The following is a 22355-nucleotide window of genomic DNA, read 5'->3' as shown; positions in this document are numbered from 1 at the left end:
CAGTTTTTAATAAAAGCTCTTAGCTGATGTTTCTAAAGAGCACTGATTGCCGTTACTGCGTCTGCCTTTTGCACTTTAGCTGTCAAGGATCGGAGTACTTCTTACACGAACCAGTCAGGTTGCAGTTTACATCCATATCAGTCAAAATGTCGTCACTTCAACTGTACTATACTTCGTGCAATAATTCAACTGTGCATTACAAGATAATACTGCATGTATACTGTACTTTTCAAGATAATACTGCATTTATACTGTGCATTTCAAGATAACACTGCATTTATACTGTGCATTTCAAGATAATACTGCATTTATACTGTACATTTAAAGATAATACTGCGTTTATACTGTGCATTTGAAGATAATACTGCATTTATACTGTACATTTCAAGAAATATTCTTCTTTTAACCTTTCTTGTATTTATAATTAACACACACTTCTCAGCATTTTGTATTTACTTATTTGTACTGTGGTTATATGTCATATATTGCATGTCTTAATGCACATATTTCTTCTATTCTCATTTTATTATTTACTTCTCTACATATATTGGGTTTATATTGTAGCATTATGTATATAATTTATATATTGCATACCCCTTTATTTCTATTTTCTTACATTAATTAAATAATTAAAATTAATAAAATTACTACAATTTAATATATATAATAATAATAATATATATAGAGTAACCTTTGACCTTTGAGTACTTCATCCATTATTGACTCTACTCCTTATAAACAGAAAGAACTTCCCTTTGGATGAATTTAAACTTTTAATTTTGGCCATTTTTAGAGAGGTGTGTGATTGTTTTTATTTCCCCTGATCTCATTAAGACAAATAAATAAAGAATATACATTATGAAATTATAACTAGTCAAAGAAATGCATTTATCATATGAAGCAGACCAACAAGGACACAACCAGCACCATCTGTTGACCTCGGCGCTGTACTACAATCAATAGTGAGAGAGAAAAGAAAAGACACGGTGTTTTTTTTCTTTGAGTAGAAAGATAAAGTCGACTTTATTTGATGGTGAAACCTAAATAAGATCTGCGATTACAAAACAGGTTCCCCACGCAGTATTTTTTTTTTTTTTTTTTTAAACGTCACAGAGGTTGGAATGCTGTACTGACAGAAAGGCATCAGAAAAAGACTGGACCTAAAAATAGAAGAAGTAAGAGAGAGCAGACACTCGGGGTTCAGAGGGAACACCATTCAATTTAAAAAAAAAAAAAAAAGGTTCCTATGATCTACGGCAGTCAGATTAAGTTTTATGAACATCACCTCCCAACGTCAGAAACTAAAAAGCAAACATGTGAGGTTATAAAGTCTGGAAAGGGAGTGAACAGGCATTGATGGGTTTTTCTGGTTCTTGATACTTCATTAATGAGCCTTTTGTTTGGATATAAAAACTCACAATACACAACATCAGCCTCTTTGTAGAAATGCCAGATAAGTGGGTAAGACGGTCTCGACAGTGAACCATTTCATGTTCCTATAAGCAACGGACTGCACTTCCCGAGACCACGGAAACAAATAGAACTGTACAGAGAATCTTAAATTGAGTGGCATTTCCCTTTAAGTAGCCTCCAAACTAACATATACACACATGTACGCACTCAACAAATATACACTCGAGCACATCCTGCATCCCCCGTCCGTAATCCATCTGCAAAAATGAAACATTCAAAAATATTTGCCTCGTCAAATACTCTGGAAAAATATAGTACTGTACTGTAGGTCTCGTGTTTTTTATCTCTTAATCTACTACTTTTAAAGGAATAGGTCGACATTTTGGGAAATACTCGAGTTCTTGCCGAGAGTTAGATGAGAAGATCGACGACACTCTCTCATGTCTGTTCAGTAAATATGAAGCTACAGCCAGCAGCTAGTTAGCTTAGCTTAGCATAAAGACTGGAAACAGAGGGAAACTGTTAGCCTGGCTCCGTCCAAAAGTAACAAAATGTGTCTACCGGCACCTCTAAAGCTAAACATGTTTTATTTTGTTTGTTTAATCAATACTAATAAGTGTTAAAACGACAATTCAGGAATAGTACGGTGCGTAACTTCCCGTAAAACGGCAAATTTTAACAATTTGTTGCAGTGAGACACTAAGAACAAAATCTGACACGTCTAAATATTACTACGCATTTATTTATTTATTTTTAATTTCTTCCTTATTATTTTTTTATTTTTAATTTATTTAAGACGTTATTACTAGAATTATTATGAATATTATTTCATCCTTTTTGTATGTTTGTTTTGTTTGTTATGTCTCATTTCAAGCTCTGGGCGTCACCTTGTTTTCTTTGTCTTTTCTTGGGTATTTCTACCCTGTTCTTATCACTTTTGTACTACTTGTAACGTCACTGCCGTTTTGTTTTTGCACCAATAAAGAAAAAAGAAAGAAAAAAATAATATGAAGGTACCGGTGAGACAATGAAAATACGCTCCAGGAATAACACGTTTGGACAACGGTTTGTAATAATCACAGAAAGTAAAATAAAAACTATTTTATCTTTGGTCACGATGAGTACGAGATAATCTACCAGGAATGTGTGCTTGCATGTAATGTGATTGGCCAACCTAGCTTTAGACAGAGCCATGCTAGCAGTTTCCCCCCGTTTCCAGTCTTTATGCTAAGCTAAGCTAACCAGCTGCGGGCCGTCGCTTCATATTTACAGTACAAAACACGAGGAGCGGTATCAAACTTCTCACCCGACTCTCGGCGAGAAAAACAAATGATAATCCTCAAAATGTTTAATTCCAGTCAAAAACATTTCACTCTTTGAAAAGCCCCGTCTCAATACTTTAGTGTAATCTTACAAATGAAGGTGTTGTGTCACAACTATTAGCTTCACCCAGTTACAAAAATATTTACCAACACCTGAAACACAGAAATAATCTCACAAATATGACATCTACCCTAATCGTGGACAAGTTTTAACTTCATAGTTCCAACTAGAGTCACTTTCGGAGATATCGATCCATATCTGGGATTCTTTAGGATTTATCTTGTTTTCTTTTTGGCCGTGCGCCTCCTCTCGTTCTCCATCTCTAACGTGAGATAACGGTCCTTTCTGCTCATGATAACAGCCCGTTTCTATACATCTAAATGTTTAATTATGGATCTGGTCCCATCTGCCCCCCCACCCCCCAAAAATACTCCCAAAGTTCCCTTCTTCCTTAAGGTTTGCACCCACGTGTTGGCAGCAACAAGGAAAAGCACATTAAAAAATAGACATCTTTAAATAGCTATTCAGCTTGTCTAAGTGCAGCACAATCGGAAACATTAAATTCAAGTCATTATTATTTTCTCCCCTCCCGTTTATCATACAACGAATATAAACAAAAAAAAAAAAATAATCATTTTCAGTTAAGAAACTAAATGTGAAAGGATAAATCTTTGATCAGACAAATAAACAATATACTGCAGCCACACTGTAACATCCAAAAATAGTCTTAAGTTGAAATATAGATTTTTTTTTTCTGCCAAAGAAATGCTGGCGTTCTAAGTCACTCTAAGTAGATTTAATATACTGTTGAGGTGTAATTTGTGTGTTTTCTGTCTCCGTTAATCCTCTCCTGACAGTCCTGAACACGACGCCAAACCGGAACGGAATAAAAAACGGACATCCGGTGTCATTTGGCACACGGGGTGCTCTCGCTGGCGTCGGGGTCTTTGTTGTCCGTGGTGACGGCTGCAGCCTCGGCGCTCTTGTCCTGGTTGTCATTATTATTATTATTATTACTATTGTTGTTGTTGTTGTTGTTGTTCTGGACAATGGGGAGCCCGTGGCTGTTGTTCTGGACCAGAGCGGCGTTGCTGAGCCTCAACTCGTCCAGCTTCTTCCACAGCTCGTCCCTCTCCTGCTCCTTCTTCTTCTCCCTGCGGAGACATCAGAGAAAAAAAACACAGGAAATTCTGTTAATCACTTGAATAGTTTTTCATGTTTACAACTAGTGCTGTCAATCCATTCAAATAGTTAATCGCAACTTTTTTTATCTGTTCAAAATGTACCTTAAAAGGGAGATTTGTCAAGTATTTAATACTCTTATCAACATGTGAGTGGGCAAATATGCTGCTTTATGCAAATACATGTATATATGTATTACTGGAAATCAATTAACAGCCAGTATGACTGTTGAAGGTTTTTGACGTCACGATGAAATTCTCATGAAATTCTCTGCTATCTTCTCGGTGCAGGTGATCCGCGGGCTGCTCAAGTTTTGGCCTTAAACCTGCAGCCAGATAGAGGTATTCTGCACGACTATAATTACACTTTACACAGGTGTCAACCTGTCAGACCTTAACCACCGCTCCCTGATCTCCCTTATGTTGCATCTGTTAAAAATGTACCTTAAAGGGAGATTTGTCAAGTATTTAATCCTCTTATCAACATGGGAGTGGGAAAATGAGCTGCTTTATGCAAATGTATGTAAATATTTATTATTGGAAATCAATTAACAACACAAAACAATGACAAATATTGTCCAGAAACCCTCACAGGTACTGCATTTAGCATAAAACAATATGCTCAAATCATAACATGGCAAACTGCAGCCCAACAGGCAACAACAGCTGTCAGTGTGTCAGTGTGCTGACTTGACTATGACTTGCCCCAAACTGCATGTGATTATCATAAAGTGGTCATGTCTGTAAAGGGTAGACTCGTGGGTACCCATAGAACCCATTTACATTCACATATCTGGAGGTCAGAGGTCAAGGGACCCCTTTGAAAATGGCCATGTCAGTTTTTCCTCGCCAAAATTTAGTGCAAGTTTGGAGCGTTATTTAGCCTCCTTCACAACAAGCTAGTCTGACATGGTTGATATCGATGGATTCTTTAGGTTTGATAGTACTTTGGACCCTGAGGAGCAGGACTGAGAGATGCTGTGTTCATGATAAACTGGTTTTGTGGCATCAGGTACTGAAACTGGCCGAGTAGGCGTCAAACATTTATGAGATAAAGAGTATTGAATTCACGGTTCATGTGATGGAATGTGTTACTCACCGCTGCCGGTCGGCTTTATAGGAGGAAGTCAACTCATCAAACAGCGTGCAGTTCATCTCCATCAGTGTCTTCAGCACGTTGTAGACCAGAGCTACGATTGTCCTGCAGCACAGCACAGATACTCAGTATGAAACAATCAATTATCAATTATGGTTCATTGACTTATAGAACCTTTCAGCTCAGGTTGTACAGATTTTAGAGACATGAAGTATTCGAAGATACTCCAAGAAATGACATCACAATAAGCACAAATACCAGTGGGTTAAGAGCAGCTCATGACGGCAACTTTACAGCAGGTTTCTGTGCGTCGACGCTCATTCTTGATGTTCAGGAACAATATACAGAATCCAATAGTTCCACTAGTTCATGATTCAGTGTTACCACTATATATGCATGATTAGTTAGTAGGACGAAACGCCTCCAGACTGGAGTACTTACGGGTTCCAGTGCTCTTTGGAGATTCTGTACAGGCTACCGAACATGATGGGGAGGACCTTGTCGATGTTCTCCTCGATGAGGCTGAGGATGTACTCGTTATTCCAGAAATACAGCGCTCGCTCCGCTACCTGCGAGCACAAAGACAGAAACAAATGGAGAAAGGCTTCAGTCTGAGTGGGATTGTGCTGCTTAACAACCTCTCGCCTTTTACCACGACTGAAGTGAACTCAGTAGAAAATGGAAGTTCAGATGAAGGAAAGAAAAACTCTTTCAGACGTGCAATTTCACACGTCGTGTCTGAACAAGAGTCACTTTAAAGTCACGACGGCAATCTCCAACCTTCTGATCATTTCTGAAGGATGCAGTTTGTGCTGCTGTTACACAGAGACGTGTTTCTGTTATTCAGCCGACCATCATTCACATAAAATGGAGTGGACTAACTAATAAACACCTGTCAGTATGTGAGACGGAGCTCAGAGAGTTTGTGTACCTGAAAGTGTGGATTGGCCACGCATTTAGAGATCTGCTTGAACAACGGCTCCTGGATCTTCTTGAATTGTGTCGGCTCGATGACGTCCAGAATCTCCTCGATTTCACCCAGAAACATCACCTGGAGAGATACGAGGAGCAGAAGCAACATTAACAGGGTTCCCACTCTTTCCTACAGATCATTTTACAGGACATTATCAGTGATGATCTAGCTCAGGGGTCGGCAACCTTTACTATCAAAAGAGACATTTTAGGCAAAAAAAAAAAATCTGTCTGGAGACGCAAAACATTTGAGCATTGTGATGAAGGTAACACAGTTTATAGTCTAAGTATAGGGCCGAGTATTAGGGCCACATTGAGGGGGAAAAAATCGGAGATTTAAAAAAATAAGGTCATAAGTTTACGAGAAAAAAGTTGCAATATAACGAGAATAAAAATCATAATTTTACGAGAATAAAACGTTGTAATATTACGAAAATAAAGTCATAAGTTATCGAGAAAAAGTCGTAATATTACAAGAATAAAGTTGTAATATAACGAGAATAAAGTCATAACTTTACGAGAAAAAGGTCATATTATAATACGAGAATAAAGTCATAACTTTACGAGAATAAAGTCATAACTTTACGAGAAAAAGGTCATAATATTACGAGAATAAAGTCATAACTTTACGAGAATAAAATCATAACTTTACAAAAAAAAAAAGAAAACACGTAAAATTACAACTTTATAATATTATAACTTTATTCTCAAAATCTCAGATTTTTTTTTTTCTCCTCAATGTGGCCCTAATACTCCCTGGTACCGTCGTACCATAGACCATGTACAATGATAAATAAAAATGAAAATGTAAACAAAAAAAAACAGTTATTCACATTTTTTTTTTTAAATCCACAGGGAGCCACTGGAGAGGAGCTAAAGAGCCGCATGTGGCTCTCGAGCCGCAGATTGCTGACTCCTGGTCTAGCTTCTATGAGAGACAGGGTATCGTACACTAATGTGTTCCTCTCTGTGGAAGTCTGATTTAAAAGACGTGCAGTCTGTGGCTATAACTGATCTATGACCTCATCTCTTACATGCTTAGAAATTATGACAAATTGATCATAGAATAACCCAAACAGACACGGCAGAATATATTTAAGCTCTCCTCCATGTGAAAGAGAAACGGGAGATGTAATCATTGAGGACAGGACCTGAGGCCATGTCTGTTTGAGTATTAATAGTCGTCTATGGAAAGAATGTGATTGGGAGATAAAAATGAGATTTCTCTGGACTCCTTTGATAGTTTCAACATTTAATAAAAGTTCAGCTTGATGCTGGAGGAAATGTGAGATGACTGGAGATCATTCACGTATTCTTCTGGGACTGTCCAGTACCGCAGGGATTTTGGCAAGATATAAAAACAGGAGATTGTGTAAAGTGTTATTATAATCATGCAGCATACCTCTTTCTGGCTGCAGGTTTTAGGCCAAAACTTGAGCAGCCCGCGGATCACCTGCACAGAGAAGATAGCAGAGAATTTCATGAGAATTTCATCGTAACGTCAAAAACAAAAGAAACAAATCCAGTCTGTATGAGTGGGTGGCTGCTGGCGCCCTCTACACATCTCTCTGCAGCGTAGACTCATTTAGTGCTCGAGGCTTTGTGCTTTGAGTGGGAGGAATGATAAAAATAAGTACCGGTTCAGTGAGTGTAGGATCTTTCTCCAGGAACTGGACCACACAGTAGGCCAGCTGAGGGACACAAAAGAAAAACAGTAAAAGAACACGCTGTTCCCAAAGACGGCATCAGACCGATACCGCATAGAACACCGTCTGAAGAGATGTCTCCTGGTAAATATGTATTCAGAGTGCACAACTATGATGGATGTAATTATTCTTATACATTCCCACTGTGCTAACTTTGAGACATTTAACAAACAGTAATAATCATTGAACAGGTGCAGTTACACTTCCAGGCCACCAGGTAGTGCTATAGTACAGAGATTACATCATGAGAGAGACGACCCTTTACCTGTAGCTATACACTACTAATAAAAAATAAGATTATGTTACAGGAAAATGAACATGAATCATACAAAAATAATAATATTAAAGGCAGTTTCTCCTACCTGCGCGTGGAAAAGGGCCAGTCCTTTAGCTGTGTGTAACGGGATGAGCACCTTCATGAGGAACTGCTTGTGCTCGGCCTTCAGAGGCAACGCAAACCCGTTGATGATACTGTAAACAGAGAAACAGCAGGTTGTTAGATAGACAGATTACTGTGCAGAGAGATAAACACACACAACCTGGACTGTCCACAGTAAAGCTCTGGCAGAATAAAGACTAGGTTTATATGATACTGATGATTACAGTTTTTCATATACATCTTTGAGAGGGAATCAAATAAAACAAATATATAATTTATACAGGACAGAACGTACGCAAAGCCAGTGGCAACAACAAATAACAACAAATGATAGATATTCAGTTTGTTCAGTTATTTCCTCACAAATAAATCAATAAAGAATCCCTCATAAAGTAAATAAACCCAACGTCTCCGACACTGTCGGAGCTACCTACTATACCGGGCAGTTGATCGTCTTTGTTCACAAACGTTTTAAATAATATACTTTTTAATCTTTGGGCTTGGGAGGGGGAAGGTATCAAGTATTTTCAAGTCAAAACGCTCAAGTCGAGTCTGACTTGAGTCCACACCTCTGCCAAACATCATGACTCACCTTCCCAGGATTTCTAGCAGCTCAGCGACGCCGTTGAAATGCTCCGTTTCATAGATGAACCTGCAACACAAATTATGAAACACATGAAGCCAACAGAGCACATTGATCACGGATCAGAACAATTGATTCACGCTGCTCCCAATAAACACTGTGTTCCTTTCAAATAGATATGTCACTCTGATTTGGGAGTTTCATAAATAAAATTTCACCGGGGTCCCATGATTCTGACACATGCAGACTAAAAGTCTAATATTATACCTTTATACAAAGTTTTATATGACTTGTGCTCCCAAAGTACAGGAAAACAGGGATCCTTTGTATGTCCAAATTTGCTAATCCTTTATTTTGATAAGAAGTCCCATTTAAATTTCTGACTAAGAATGACCTGGAAAAAATAAACATATTTAGCTGGAGACCTTAAATCGACTGCCTCTTATGCAACTTAATGATCCAGCCATCATTCAGCTCCTCTGTTGGGTGGTAACCCATTTCCATGTGGCCGTGCAGCCGTGGTATGTACACAGACAGAGCCTGACAACTGTGGCACTATTTTTATTCTCAGTGGCAGATGGTCAAAGTGGGTTCACCCGTTTTGCCACCTTGCCTGTTGGAAACGACGTCAAGTGCCCTCCCCCGGTTTCAATCATCTGAAGCCCATTGTCACGCAGCAACAGGAGCCGTAAAGAATCAACAGGCTGCTGTTGAGAATATCAGATGCCTCCGTCTGAACATTTCTCCTCTTCCTCTCCGTTTTAAAAGGCTGGCGTGACAGGACATCAGACATGTCTTCCTGTCACATTGGCGGCAGCCTTCTGAATGTTTCACTCACCGCAAGAAAATGTTGTTGATCTGCTTCCTGATGAAGGCTCGCAACCCCAGGAACTTCCCATAAATCCGATGCAGGATGGTCTTCAGGAAGTCCCTCTCCCTCGGGTCCTCGCTGTCGAACAGCTCCAGGAGCTGGAAGGACAAACACACAAACCTCAGTTTTCAGCCCTCATTCGAACACAATGCCATCTTTGATCACGTCTCCACACTGCTAATTGTGTTGTCGTGATGCACTTATAATACAATTAATTTGTTACCACTAAAGCATGTGACTGAATGGGAAGAACATGTATACAATACACGTATACAAACATATTCAGGGTTTTGGTGATAAATGCTGGTTGTGACTGATTTGTACAAAGTTTTCTCAAGTTTTAAAACGTCTCTTTTTCTGATTTGATGCTCTGATTAATTGCTGCAAAATGAACGTAATGTGACGTATTGTACTATTTTCTCTGACACTAGCGATTGCCTTGATGCTGCTGGTTTCCCAGAGGGCAACCTCCGGGTCTGAGAAGTGAAGCCAATGCTGAAGTGCCTTAGACTTGCATTCTTTCTAATAGCCAGCAGGGGGCGACTCCTCTGGTTGCAAAAAGAAGTCTGGTTGTATAGAAGTCTATGAGAAAATGAGCCTACTTCTCACTTGATTTATTACCTCAGTAAACATTGTAATCATGAGTTTATGGTCTCAATCACTAGTTTCAAGTCTTCTTCAATACAGCATGATGTTCATTTAGTAAATTATGGTCCCATTTAGAGTCAAATAGACCATAAAGCAGGGGATGCTTTAGGGCGTGGCTACCTTGTGATTGACAGGTCGCTACCATGGAGTTGTCCGGTCTGGGAGTTGTCCGTGTTTTCGTCTTACAGCTTTAACTCTTTCACAGTGTGTTTTCACTTCATGAAAGTTAATTGTAACATTTTTAAGTCGCCTAAATATGTCTTATTCAGCGTTTGGTTGTACTTAGCTCCACCTCTTGTGTCACTATGGTTGCAAAAAAACAAGATGGCAACGGCCTAAATGCAGAACTCGAGGCTTCAAAACGGCAGTCCACAAACCAATGGGTGACGTCACGGTGACTACGTCCACTTCTTATATACAGTCTATGGGGTTACCATGATATATTGAGACTGAAATACTTCTAGGTGCTGTAAATACTTATTGTGAAAATAGTCTCAGTCGACTAAGATTTATTTAGACGATTAGTCATTTTTTATGCTTTTTTCTTGCAGAATGATTTATTTTTAAGAAACTTATGAGCACATCTCTGGTAAACACAAGATTTAAAGAGGTGCTTTTGTTGGGCTCTTTGTGGAGAAACTCAGTTTATACACAGATCTGTTGATTAAATAGTGGACACAATTGTATGAGTGTCAGTCGACTAAGATTTTCTTTGGTCGAGGACGGCCCTAGAAATGAGTTTTCTTTACATCGCCCTCCTCCAGGCGATCAGTGGAGAGGACGAGAACACAAGAACCAGCAAACTGATGCCTTTCTTCTACGGAGCTTTAATTCACTGTGCTCGCTGTAAGGCAGTAATTTGTGCAAATAAGTGTAAATAATCAAGTCACATCGCACCGGCTACCAGCTTCTTATATAACAGATATACAGTATGTGTGTGCGTGAATGCTCTGTATTGTAAATACATTGGAAACAGCTGGTGTTTAACGGCTATTTCCAGCGACATATGATGAGTCATTATTACAATACCGTCGAAAGGCGGACGAGCCGATGTCACCCAGTTTAAAATGAATGTTTTCAGGCTTCAGAGTGTGGTACTTATCTTCCACTAGCATGCCATCAGCAGCTCGGTGACAGGCCTGACAGACTATTTTTACACCTGTGTGTATCCAGGAGAGGTTTTCATTGTGCACACATGTTCTTCTGCACGGCTACACATATTAAACTCTGAGAGTTAAATAGTGAAACACCGTATTTTCTGTCCCTAAACAGCTGACACCTACTGCTTCATGACAGTGATACATGTACGTAGCATTTTGGCAAAATGTTTTGGTAAAACGTGCATCCTTACTGAGCAGACAGAGGAGATGACGTTGAACCAAAGTTGATCAATAAGGATGAAATACAGACATCCGACCTGATTTTATTCTGAAAGGAAAGCTGGCAGGGTATAGTTCAGACGTGCTGTGTGTGCCCGAGGTAACGTCAATATTCAATCACGATAGGTCACACTGGGATTTGAGTTTTTTTCTCAGGAGCCGGACCCAGTACATGTCCCAGAATAACTCAGCGGGTCCAGAAAAACAAATCATTACTCGGCTGCATGTTGAGTCCATCTGTAGCTGGACACAATCATAGAGGCAATATGCCAGATAAATATTCAGGAAAAGATATCGAGAAGAGCACGATTCTCCTCCTCCGTGGATCGGAAATCATAAATAATCAAGTCCATCTCTGTTGATTTCATAGTTATGATTGATGAAGATTATCCACCGTGAGGTCATTACTGAAATTAAATGAGTAATTCCCTGAATAAAAGCCTCTCTGTCCACCAAATATGATCAAGATTAAGACTTCATAAACAGACGGAGGAACAAGTGCAACCATGCTACAACAACAACAACAACAACAACAACAACAGGCTATGTATTAATAATAGTAAAAACCATCTGACACTTGCTGGTTAATGTCACGTTTGAGCCAAAGGTTCATCTGTAAATGAGCTTCAACCTGCAACTGTGTTAGCAGATTGAAATCTAAATAACTGACCTTAATGTGATTAAATGTCTTTGCAGGAATATCAGATTCAACATTGTTTGTCCAGCACATCCCACAGACGCTCCATTGGATCGGACAACACGGTCCAGCCTTCGCTCCCCACGTGCATCAATGGGCCTCGGAAATCTATTCATCTTTGTTTTGACTGTGTCTAGTTTAGTTAGCGAGGCTTCCTGTTAAATTACCGCAACTTCATCGTCATGGCAGCACGCATGTTTTGGTTGCTTAGTAACGGCAGGTGCGACAGATGCGCAACCTCCCAAGCACCTTGGTTAAAAGGATGAAAGCGGCACGGCTGGCATTTTCCACTAATTTTTCTAAATGCTACATGAGAACAGCACCTGTACCTGGACCTGATTGTCTTATCATCTATGTAGTGGGAATATAGGCAGGACGGAGCTACCACACACAGTTAGTAGCGCTCTGCTAAACATTGAGAGCAAACACAAATGTGTTTTGCAGCCTGACAGTTCAGTTAGAAGTAGGCTGAGCCAGCACGTCAGCTTTGAAAAGTTTCCACAATGTTGACGGTTTATAGGCGTCCACATTTCTAACAGAAACATTTCAGTTACTGCTCACAGAATTATTAAACTGAGGAAACAAATGACACTAATGAAACTTTCTGAAGTAGGTCAAACAATCATGTGCTTTTGAGAACCTAAAGACTTTATACTGGACCAAAAACAGATCCCCTTCATGCCCAACACACAGACACACTTAGTAACGTTTTTACTAAACCCTAAAATACACCCTGACCACGTGTCTGCGACCACATGTTCTGCTCTTAGCTCCACATATGGTTGTTTTCCCATGTCGAAGGCAGTTTTCTGCAGCAGCTGTACTCTGCACCAGTTGATCCAGTGGCACCAGTCAGAGCAGCGCTGGTTTAAAAGCCATTAATTAACTAGCAAGTAAACTGCTGGTGATCTGAGTCTTAAGGAGCTCTTTAAAAGGATATGGCAACGTGGCTGTCATGTATATTAGTTTTTGCCCCTTAGGGATGTTGTAGGACAAGTATCACTGGAATAGCATGCTGACTAAATCAAAGTGCTACAAGACAAAACATGCACACATTTCAAATACCAATACTGAGCTCCAGGATTTGTCTAAGGTTGGTATGTATCTGGGGTGTGACGTGCCTCGGGACAAAGTCTTAAAACATGTACGGTACAGCCAGATCTCACAAGGATTCCCCCCTTTGTGGCTTCATATGGACGCCACTGTACGTCATCTTTTTGATGCATCTCTGAACCTCCTGGCTTCTCTTGTGTTTTGACCTCCATGTGAACATCTCAGAGGGACATGTGACGACCTGTTCCTACGCTGTGTGTATTATGATAACTGAAGTTAACCAAACCACGGGGCCGTCTTTCATTCGCCTTTATTGCCACCCAAACCTCCACCTCCACCTCCTCATTCCCTTTGCTCCGACCACACTCCTCCTTTCCTCAACCTGAAGAGTAAACACAACGGGCGGCTATTTAAAGCTCCCCCCCACGACACGCTCGCATCATGGAAAGTCGGTGCCGGCACCTCGGATGTGGCCCGGGCCAACATTCCTGGCCCTGTGGTCCCCCCCGGTTAGCGGCTCCTTCGCTCTGCGGCGTCACACACAAGAAGGGAAGCATTCCTGCAGTAGGTGGGTACTGAGCAAGAAACCGACCTACAGCTTATTAATGGTTTGACTCATCCAAACGATCATACTGCAGGGTCCCAAAACACATCACAATGTGCTGCTAATTACTGTTATTCACCACAATAGAAATTCTAGGCATTTGACCAACCACGACCCGTGACAGTTTACTAAGATCAGGTCATTCCTCTCCTCTGCAGTCTTAGAAAAGGTCATCAATGCTTTTATCGCTTCCAGACTTGATTATTGCAACAAACTTTATTCTGCAGCTGATACAAAACGCTGCTGCCAGGCTTTTAACACGTACTAAGAGAAGCGACCACATCACACCAGTCCTCGCTACCCTTTACTGGTTACCTGGGAGTTTAGGATTTGATTTTAAGATTTTACTGCTTGTTTTTAAAGATTATTTTTTCTGACTTTTGCCTTTATTTAATTGAGATAGTGATAGTGTTGAAAGGGGGAGAGGGAGGGGATGACATGCAGAAAAGTGCCACAGGTTGAATTCGAACCCCAGGCCGCTGCAGCAAAGAATCAGCCTTTGGTACATGGGGCGCCCGCTTTACCAGGCGAGCTACCGGGGCACCCATACTGCTTGTGTTTAAAGCCCTGAATAGTCTGGCTCTTGCCTATATCTGTTATTCGCTGCTTGAGATCCTCTGGCAGGGCCCTACTAATGGGTCCAAAGTCCCAACTTGTCAACAAAGGCTACTGTATCCCTCAGCTCCCAATCTCTTATTAAAGACCACGCACCAGCGATCAAGTCACCGGCAATACATTTCAAAACGGCTGTTTTTGTCATGTATACTTTCACACAACGCAAATATTGCACGGCGAAAAAGCAACAACCTTTTTTTTTGGAGCAAGGTTGATTTATTTTTTTAGCTTTCGCACCGCGAATTAATGCATCAACTAATCACGTTGTGCAGAACCAGTTGAGTTGTGGCTATATTTATGAAACAAACAATATGTTGTTTTTTCACCATGTAATATTCACGTTCTGTGTGAAAGTATTCATGACAAATACATCAGCTCGAAAAAATATATTGACCGCTGGCGGTGTGTAACAGCATTAAAGACCCACTTTAATCTTATGGCTTTTTCTTTAAATTATTTTATCTTGTTTCTATCTTAAGTTCTGAATCTTAATTAATTTGATCATGTTTTTATTGTCAAGCACTTTGTAACTTTGATAGTCAAAGGTGCTATATAAATAGCACCTTTGAATAACAATATATATCTGCCGGCTAACAAACACACCTGCACTGATGCACACAAACTATTGATCATAGTGTAATCCTAACGTGATCTACTAATAAGAAGAAATCTAGATTAATGCCTGTAACTGAACACTTTGTCTTAGTATAATAAACTTGGAACCTGTCGATACATTTACATAATCATTAGTATGAAAGCCTCCTACCTGCAGGACAAATTTCTGATCGATGTGGCGCTTTGCAATGCTGGGCTGGAAGTCTGGGTTCTCTAGAAAGCGTAGGAGAAACTCGTAGACCAGCTGGAAGGTAAAAGAAAAAACAAGAATTAAATGGAAATACAACGACACACAATGACGTCATGTAAAGGGTGATGAGGAGGACAGACGGGCTGAAGTATCGGGTCCGTACCTGAATGTGAGGCCAGGAAGCCTCCAGAGTGGGTTCATCCTCCTCTGGGTCAAAATCAGGGTTGTCGCTCGGTGGAAGAGTTCGGAATATATTGGTGCAGATCTGGAGGGGAGGAGGAAAAATAATGAAATCATTAAGAAAGTCTCGTTAACCCATTTGTGCCCGCAACAGAAAGTGTTCTCTGGGCTGGCCTGAGCACAAATGTGAAGACATTTACAAAATCGGTCAAACCGTTTGGATGAAAAGTGAGTTTTTCTTATTTAATATCTAGTATTTGGGCACATTATGGGACGACTGTTTCTGCAACAGACTCCATTATAGTTTAGGAACAAACAGAAGTCCCATGTGCCCAAAAACAAGATACAGTATGATAAGAAAATGTCTGTATCTCAGAAACTACAAGGAGCACAATCAAGTACTTGGTATCTAAGAATATCAAAGATATGCTCACATATGCAGTGTAAAAAAATAAACATTCATATGGAAAACATTTAATAAACACAATGTTAGTGTTTTTCCTCATTTCTCAAAAATCCTGACTTTGACTATTAATAAAAGTGTGATTTTTTTATGTGATCCAAAAATGTCTTTACTTGCCCAAAGTATGTTCGTACCAACTTTCAAGACTGTTGACTCATCAGAACAAATGTTGTGGCATTTTTCCTTATCATATTAAATAAATATATATAGTCTTTGGGAACAAATGTGTTAATAAACAACAGAAAAAAGGTTTAACATTCCCGGAACGCATGAGAGGAGATACAGCAGGAAAATAGAGCATCTTTTACTAAAACACGCAGAGACATGACGGGGAGAATGCTGAAAACTTGATGGGATAAAAGAGAAAACCGCTAATGAAATAATTTTTTATTTCTGTGACAGCTTATTATAACTACTGTATGCCTATGAAGCACAATATTAGGGCTGCAACTAACTATTTCCATTATCGATTTATCTGTCGATTATTTTCTCGACTAGTTGTTTGTTCTATAAAATGTCAGAAAATGGTGAAAAATGTCAAATCAGTGTTTCCTAAAGCCCAAGATGACGTCCTCAAATGTCTTGTCACAACTCAAAGATATTCAGTTTACTGTTATAGAGGAGTAAAGAAACCAGAAAATATTCACATTTAAGAAGCTGGAATCAGAGAATTTAAACTTTTATTCTTAAAAAATAGATTAATAAATCATCAAAATAGTTGGTGACTAAATTAATAGTTGACAACTAATCAAGAAATGTTTGCAGCTCTACACAATAGTGCCTGTTTTTATAGGAAATGTTTCACCAAAGTGTATTTGGTTTCTGGTGCTCCACACCCATATCTAATAAAACAAGCTGGAACATTATTCAAATCCTGCTACAGTAATTGGTACAGCCCATTCTTACCCCTTTTTTTAAAAACCACATACAGTATGTAGAGTAGTGTGAATGAGTAGGACAGTGTTCTTCTAGCGTGACAAACCTCACAATACATTTGGTTACAGTTAATTTGACTGTACGCTAACAACCATGACAAGGTTACCGAGTTTTACCTGAAGCAAAGATACCAAATAGACACTGAAATCCACTTTTTGTTTCTGTATGGCTGTATGGTTTGTTTGTGATAAGCAGCTGTTACAGTTTTCCAAGAGATTAAATAAATGTGGGTGGAAAGCCGTTTAAAATGTGAATTTCGAGAAGCGTGAACTGCAATCCATCTCAACTGGATCTACACACAATAAATACTGAATTCTCCAGAACCAAAGAGGAATCAAACACACATGCTTGAACATCACTGGCGGCCTGCTAACTGGAGTGGAAAGCAACTTTATCCGGACTATTTCTGAGCATGTTTAATTTAACGGAGGACGTTTTAAAACACTGAGATAAAACCATTAGAGATTCTGCATCTGCAGAATTAAAATTCCATTAAAATTCTGCACCAAAGACAATCATTGTAGACAGGTCACCGCCACCTCTATCCCACCTTGTTATTTTTAGCCAGGGTGAATTTGAGAGTGACACACACGCGGCAGTAGGGGAGCTGGAAAAGCTGGCATTATGTGACTGGGTGCACACGCTCATGCTGAGGTGATAAAGACAACATCAAATTACATATTGGCAGCTGGAAAATCCAAATGACACTAATGGGAGAGGAAGGCGGCAAAGGAATTTTAAACCTGACAGTAGAACCAAAATCTGACACGCTGAAAAACCCACAGGAAAAAAATTGCAAGGGAGTATCGTTTGTGAACCAGCGAGCAGAAACTGCATGGAGGGAAATGGTGAAAACAAAGCACGGGAACTAAGAACTCTGAGAATGAATTGATGTCTTACTAAAAAAAAGATTAAGCATATGCTTACTACCATTTGTACTCTTAGATGTCATTGGAACTATTGGTATTCTAAAAACTTTTCAACCTCAATACTTCAGACCTGTTTGATAGTGATAAAAATAATCACATTTCAGTTTGAATCATTAACACCACTTTGTTTTGCCCTGATATTTAGGGTGCTTTGTAATCAGATGTCGCTTTAGCTTGACCCGCTTCATGGCTTCGTTCACTAGCGCCTGAAGACACATGATGCATTTGGTCTCCCGTCACTGTTCTCATTAAAACCAAACTTGATGTAACTGTTGTCATATTTTCTCAATTTAGCTAGTTTGGGCTTAGCGTCACTTGAAGATACGAACCGACTCAAATATCTCTCCATTCTCGCCAGCTAGCTAGCTCAGTACATTGGAAATAATGGCCTTGCTCTGAACATGTGGAACTGTAAGAGTTTCTTAATTTACATACACTCAGTGGCCACTTCATGAGGCACAAGTAGTGGCCTGAATTGTTCAAGAAAGTGATTTAAAATGGGCTTTCATTTGGATTCATGTGGCCTTGATAGCATCACACACAGACTGCAGATTTTCACAGGACTTTTGGCTGCAGCTCTCACACAAACCAAAGTCACTAGAATATTCATGAAAGCATCCAGAGACATAACCCTGAAAAAAGGGCTAAACTTGGTCAACAACAAAGCCTTAGTGCTGTACATTCAGATGATCTGGTTTTGATCTTCACATGACCGTTGTAGACTTGTCTTGGCGTGAGCTGAAAGGAACGGTACCCAGCATGGTGTTGTTCTACTGTAACCCGCCCCCCCCCCCCACCTCCCTCTTCAAGGCTGACTGAGCTGTGCATTCACAGATGCCCCTTCAGCTCGCCACTGTTCGCACTGAGCTGTTATTTGCCCACTCATGTGCTTCCTGTTATTTTAGAGAAGTCGGACAGTGTAAATGCAGCTGTTTTCTGAGCTGATGAAAACACCATCTGGACACAACAGTCGATTACATCCAGCATCTCGTTCATTCTCTAGACAAACAGTTACAGGACCTGTTGACTGCCTGCATGCTTTATCATACACTCCGTGGAGTTTCTGGCTGTTTGGCAGTAAGAAACATTTTTGACAACTCTGCAATAAAGTTGCACATATAAGCATTCACGACACACCCACTAATACATCTGATAACCATTATATTCAGCTTCACTGACTGACTGACAGTACACCTCAGTACGCTGGTGCCAATAAAGTGGTCAAAGTGGTTCATAGTTTTCAAACAAGAGACAAAATTATGATTTCTATTAATTCGGTTTCTCACTTAGCCTCTAAAATGTCAGAAAATGGTGAAAAATGCCCTTCACGTGTTTCTAGAGCCCAAGGCAACGTCCTCAAATCGCTTCCTTTTTAATTTACTATCATAGATGACTTAGAAAACCTGGAACTATTCACATTAAAGAAGCTGGAAACCGTACATTTTTGGCATTTGTGTGTAAAAAAACCCGATTAATTGATTGACAAAATTGTTGCAGATTAAATTTCTGTTGATCTACTAGTAAATTAATAGTTTCAGCTCCGGTGTGAACACAGGTTAATGTCAGCATATTTTGGTTCCTTCACTACAACAGCCTCTGACCTGTCCTACCCCATAGACTGCTCAACTGTTGGGTCGCGTTTATGTCATACCTGTGACGTAACTGTCACTTAAGTCACAGTTTTTACACCAAGCACAGATTTACGTCTGGAAAATTTGCACGCAAGTTTATAAAAACTGATTTTGTGGGTTCTTAAAGATGCCTTCACACTCCTGTGGAACATTTGTGCGGAAGCTAAAACACTTTATTCTGTTGCTCCAACTGGACTTCCTGAAGCGTATTTCATTGTCTCACCGGTACCTTAAACAACACACCCCCACCAGCTGTTTTAAGGGAGGTTAAGCACCTGACTGTTCCTGAATTGTAACAATTATAACAATCACATAAGTTGCCACTTTCTTTCCTTGAGATATATCATAGCAACAATTAGAGCAACAGTTTTCACCTGATGCGTGACTGACCCACCTTTCAGACCACAGTAATGGCTTTACATAATCATCTGTATGCAGATGCTGCTAATGAGGCAGATGAATAAATCAGTGTGCCACCTCTCTCTCTCTCTCTGTGGCACATCACTTTGCTTTCATGGTGTGAGGCACATCATTGGCTGAGCTGGAATCAGATGACTCACTGAGTGGGTTGCCAGGCGGGACATTGTGCCTCAGTGTGATGCCCATTTTTCCAGAAGGAGTGCTCCGAAGCCAAATGCTTACAAAGTGAAGACGGATGGTGGAGTTGATGGCATCGGGGCACATACAGGAGCACAAACTGAACCACATATAGCCTGGTATTGACAGTAAAGTGTAACTATTGTTTAACAAGGATCATATTTAACATTGAAGGTATTAATCTGTCTATTCATCAAGTGGATGCTGGTGTTCTTAGAATGATGGAAAGTTAGGTATTGTAGTTGATCGAGCAGCCGCACTGGCTGTTACACACAACTCATGAAGGCATTGAAGGTACTTTAACACCCCTAGCGTCTGATTGCCACACTTTGCGTCAAACATCGTACTCCTTCTCAAGTTCAAAACTCAGTCAAACCTGAACACAGGCATGATACACGCATATTTTTAGATTCAGTGTGGCGTATACTTCCCGAGGATGTCCATATCTCTGATGTCCATCGCGACTAAACGTCCATAAATCTGCATAGAATCACAGAAAAAGGACGCTCCTTATAACTCAGAACTTGCCTGAGAATCATCAGGTTTCTAAGTTTTCTTCAGTATCAAAGTAATCCAGTAATAGTTGTCTGTACATCCATCAGCACATTACATACAGGAACTGCTGATAGCTAATTCAGCATGCTTTTAATGGTGCAAAATTGCCTTAATGTCAGCAAATATAGACAAAAAGGGCTCAAGTTGCAGCCCACAGCTAACTCGCTGACTCCATGGCAACACAGATACTGTATATACAAAGGATGTTTGTAATGACTAATTTCCCTGACGTTTACACGGAAGAAGCCCAACGGTTGGTCAATCCAGTTGATCAAGAGATAACCAGCCGCTATTTCAGAAAGAGGAGGTGGTGGCAGGTGGGAGCGGGGAGAACGTGGCGGGGTGGAAGTGAGTCAGGAGCGGCTGATGAGTTCAGAACAGAGCTCCTCCTGCAGCATCAGCGGAGGCTCTGCACAGCAACAGCTGAGAAAGCATATCTTAGGGCCGTCAATCGATTCAAATATTTAATTGCGATTAATATAATGATGGTCCATAGTTAATTGCAAATTAATCACACATTTGATGAAAAATGTACCTTAAATGAAGATTTGTCAAGTATTTAATCCTCTTATCAACATGGGAGTGGACAAATATGCTGCTTTATGCAAATGTATGTATATATTTATTATTGGAAATCAATTAACAACACAAAACTATGATAAATATTGTCCAGAAACCCTCACAGGTACTGCATTTAGCATAAAACAATAAGCTCAAATCATAACATGGCAAACTGCAGCCCAACAGGCAACAACAGCTGTCAGTGTGTCAGTGTGCTGACTTGACTATGACTTGCCCCAAACTGCATGTGATTATCATAAAGTGGGCATGTCTGTAAAGGGGAGACTCGTGGATACCCATAGAACCCATTTACATTCACATATCTGGAGGTCAGAGGTCAAGGGACCCCTTTGAAAATGGACATGATACAAATGGATTCCTTAGGTGTACTAGTTTCATATGATACCAGGATCTTCACTATAGCTATATTGTGAGCCTGCTACAACCTCCGAAATATCGATTGCGTTAAAGAAATGAGTGGCGTTAAAACAAATTTACGTTAACGTGTTAACTTTGACAGCCCTAATAAAATGATAATAGGTTTAACCGACTAGTATTTCCGGTGCCGACTAGCAAGGTAGCAACGTTTAATTGACTAGTCGACTACTCACTGAACTGTAGTACAAAAAAATATCTTATTATTCTCATCTCCCAAATAAAAGTAAAAACGTGACAAAATTCATTCAATTCAATATTAACTTCCAACAATTTGAAAATTGCGGGCGGCGAAGGGAGTGGAAGGATTCAGAGATGCACACCGTCTACTCTGAACAACATAATGAGTTACATAACTCACCACACAACCATCCGGCACGCTTATTTAATTCCCCCAGTCACTTCACAATGTCGAAAAATAACTACAGTTGGACAAAACAAGAGGAAAACATTGTGGGAGGATGGCAAACATAGGAAAGTGTGTGAGAGGAGAGAAAAAGGAAACTGTGATTTGTGTGTGAAAGTAACGTAGGAGGATCCTGAAAGGGCTGTTCCTAAGTGACAGGGCTGTAAGTGAAACCAGTGTACACATGCTGACGATAAGGGAGGCTGTAGCTGCGTATGGGGTCAATTTGAGGGTGACAATAGTAGTGACGAACACCTAGCAACGCATTGGATGAGAGAGAGAAAGAGGGAGGTGGGGGTGTGAAAGCACTGAGTGCGGCATTAGCAGAAAGGATGAA

General features: G+C 40.0%; 1 protein-coding gene across 2 annotated transcripts in view; it reads right to left on the bottom strand.

Annotated features, from left to right (window-relative positions):
- Window positions 1–995: 995 nt before the first annotated feature.
- ppp2r5a (protein phosphatase 2, regulatory subunit B', alpha isoform) overlaps window positions 996–22355 on the bottom strand; it is a 51956-nt gene continuing 30596 nt past the window's right edge. The window contains exons 3-13 of one of the 2 annotated variants that reach the window (XM_037750589.1): window positions 15489–15590; window positions 15287–15379; window positions 9492–9622; window positions 8663–8722; window positions 8054–8162; window positions 7623–7673; window positions 7388–7438; window positions 5945–6064; window positions 5455–5582; window positions 5017–5118; window positions 996–3890 (exon numbers count right to left, since the gene is read on the bottom strand). In XM_037750589.1, coding sequence (XP_037606517.1) covers window positions 3644–3890; window positions 5017–5118; window positions 5455–5582; window positions 5945–6064; window positions 7388–7438; window positions 7623–7673; window positions 8054–8162; window positions 8663–8722; window positions 9492–9622; window positions 15287–15379; window positions 15489–15590 — 1194 coding nt within the window. In that variant the 3' untranslated portion in view covers window positions 996–3643. Of the gene's footprint in view, window positions 3891–5016; window positions 5119–5454; window positions 5583–5944; window positions 6065–7387; window positions 7439–7622; window positions 7677–8053; window positions 8163–8662; window positions 8723–9491; window positions 9623–15286; window positions 15380–15488; window positions 15591–22355 lie in introns of both variants that reach the window. The other variant, XM_037750588.1, reaches the window with a different exon arrangement.

The sequence above is a fragment of the Sebastes umbrosus genome, chromosome 18 (genome assembly GCF_015220745.1).
Source record: "Sebastes umbrosus isolate fSebUmb1 chromosome 18, fSebUmb1.pri, whole genome shotgun sequence".
NCBI classification, from domain to species: Eukaryota; Metazoa; Chordata; class Actinopteri; order Perciformes; family Sebastidae; genus Sebastes; species Sebastes umbrosus.
The sequence above is the reverse complement of the archived record's forward strand: the minus strand, read 5'-3'. Positions and strand labels throughout refer to the sequence as shown.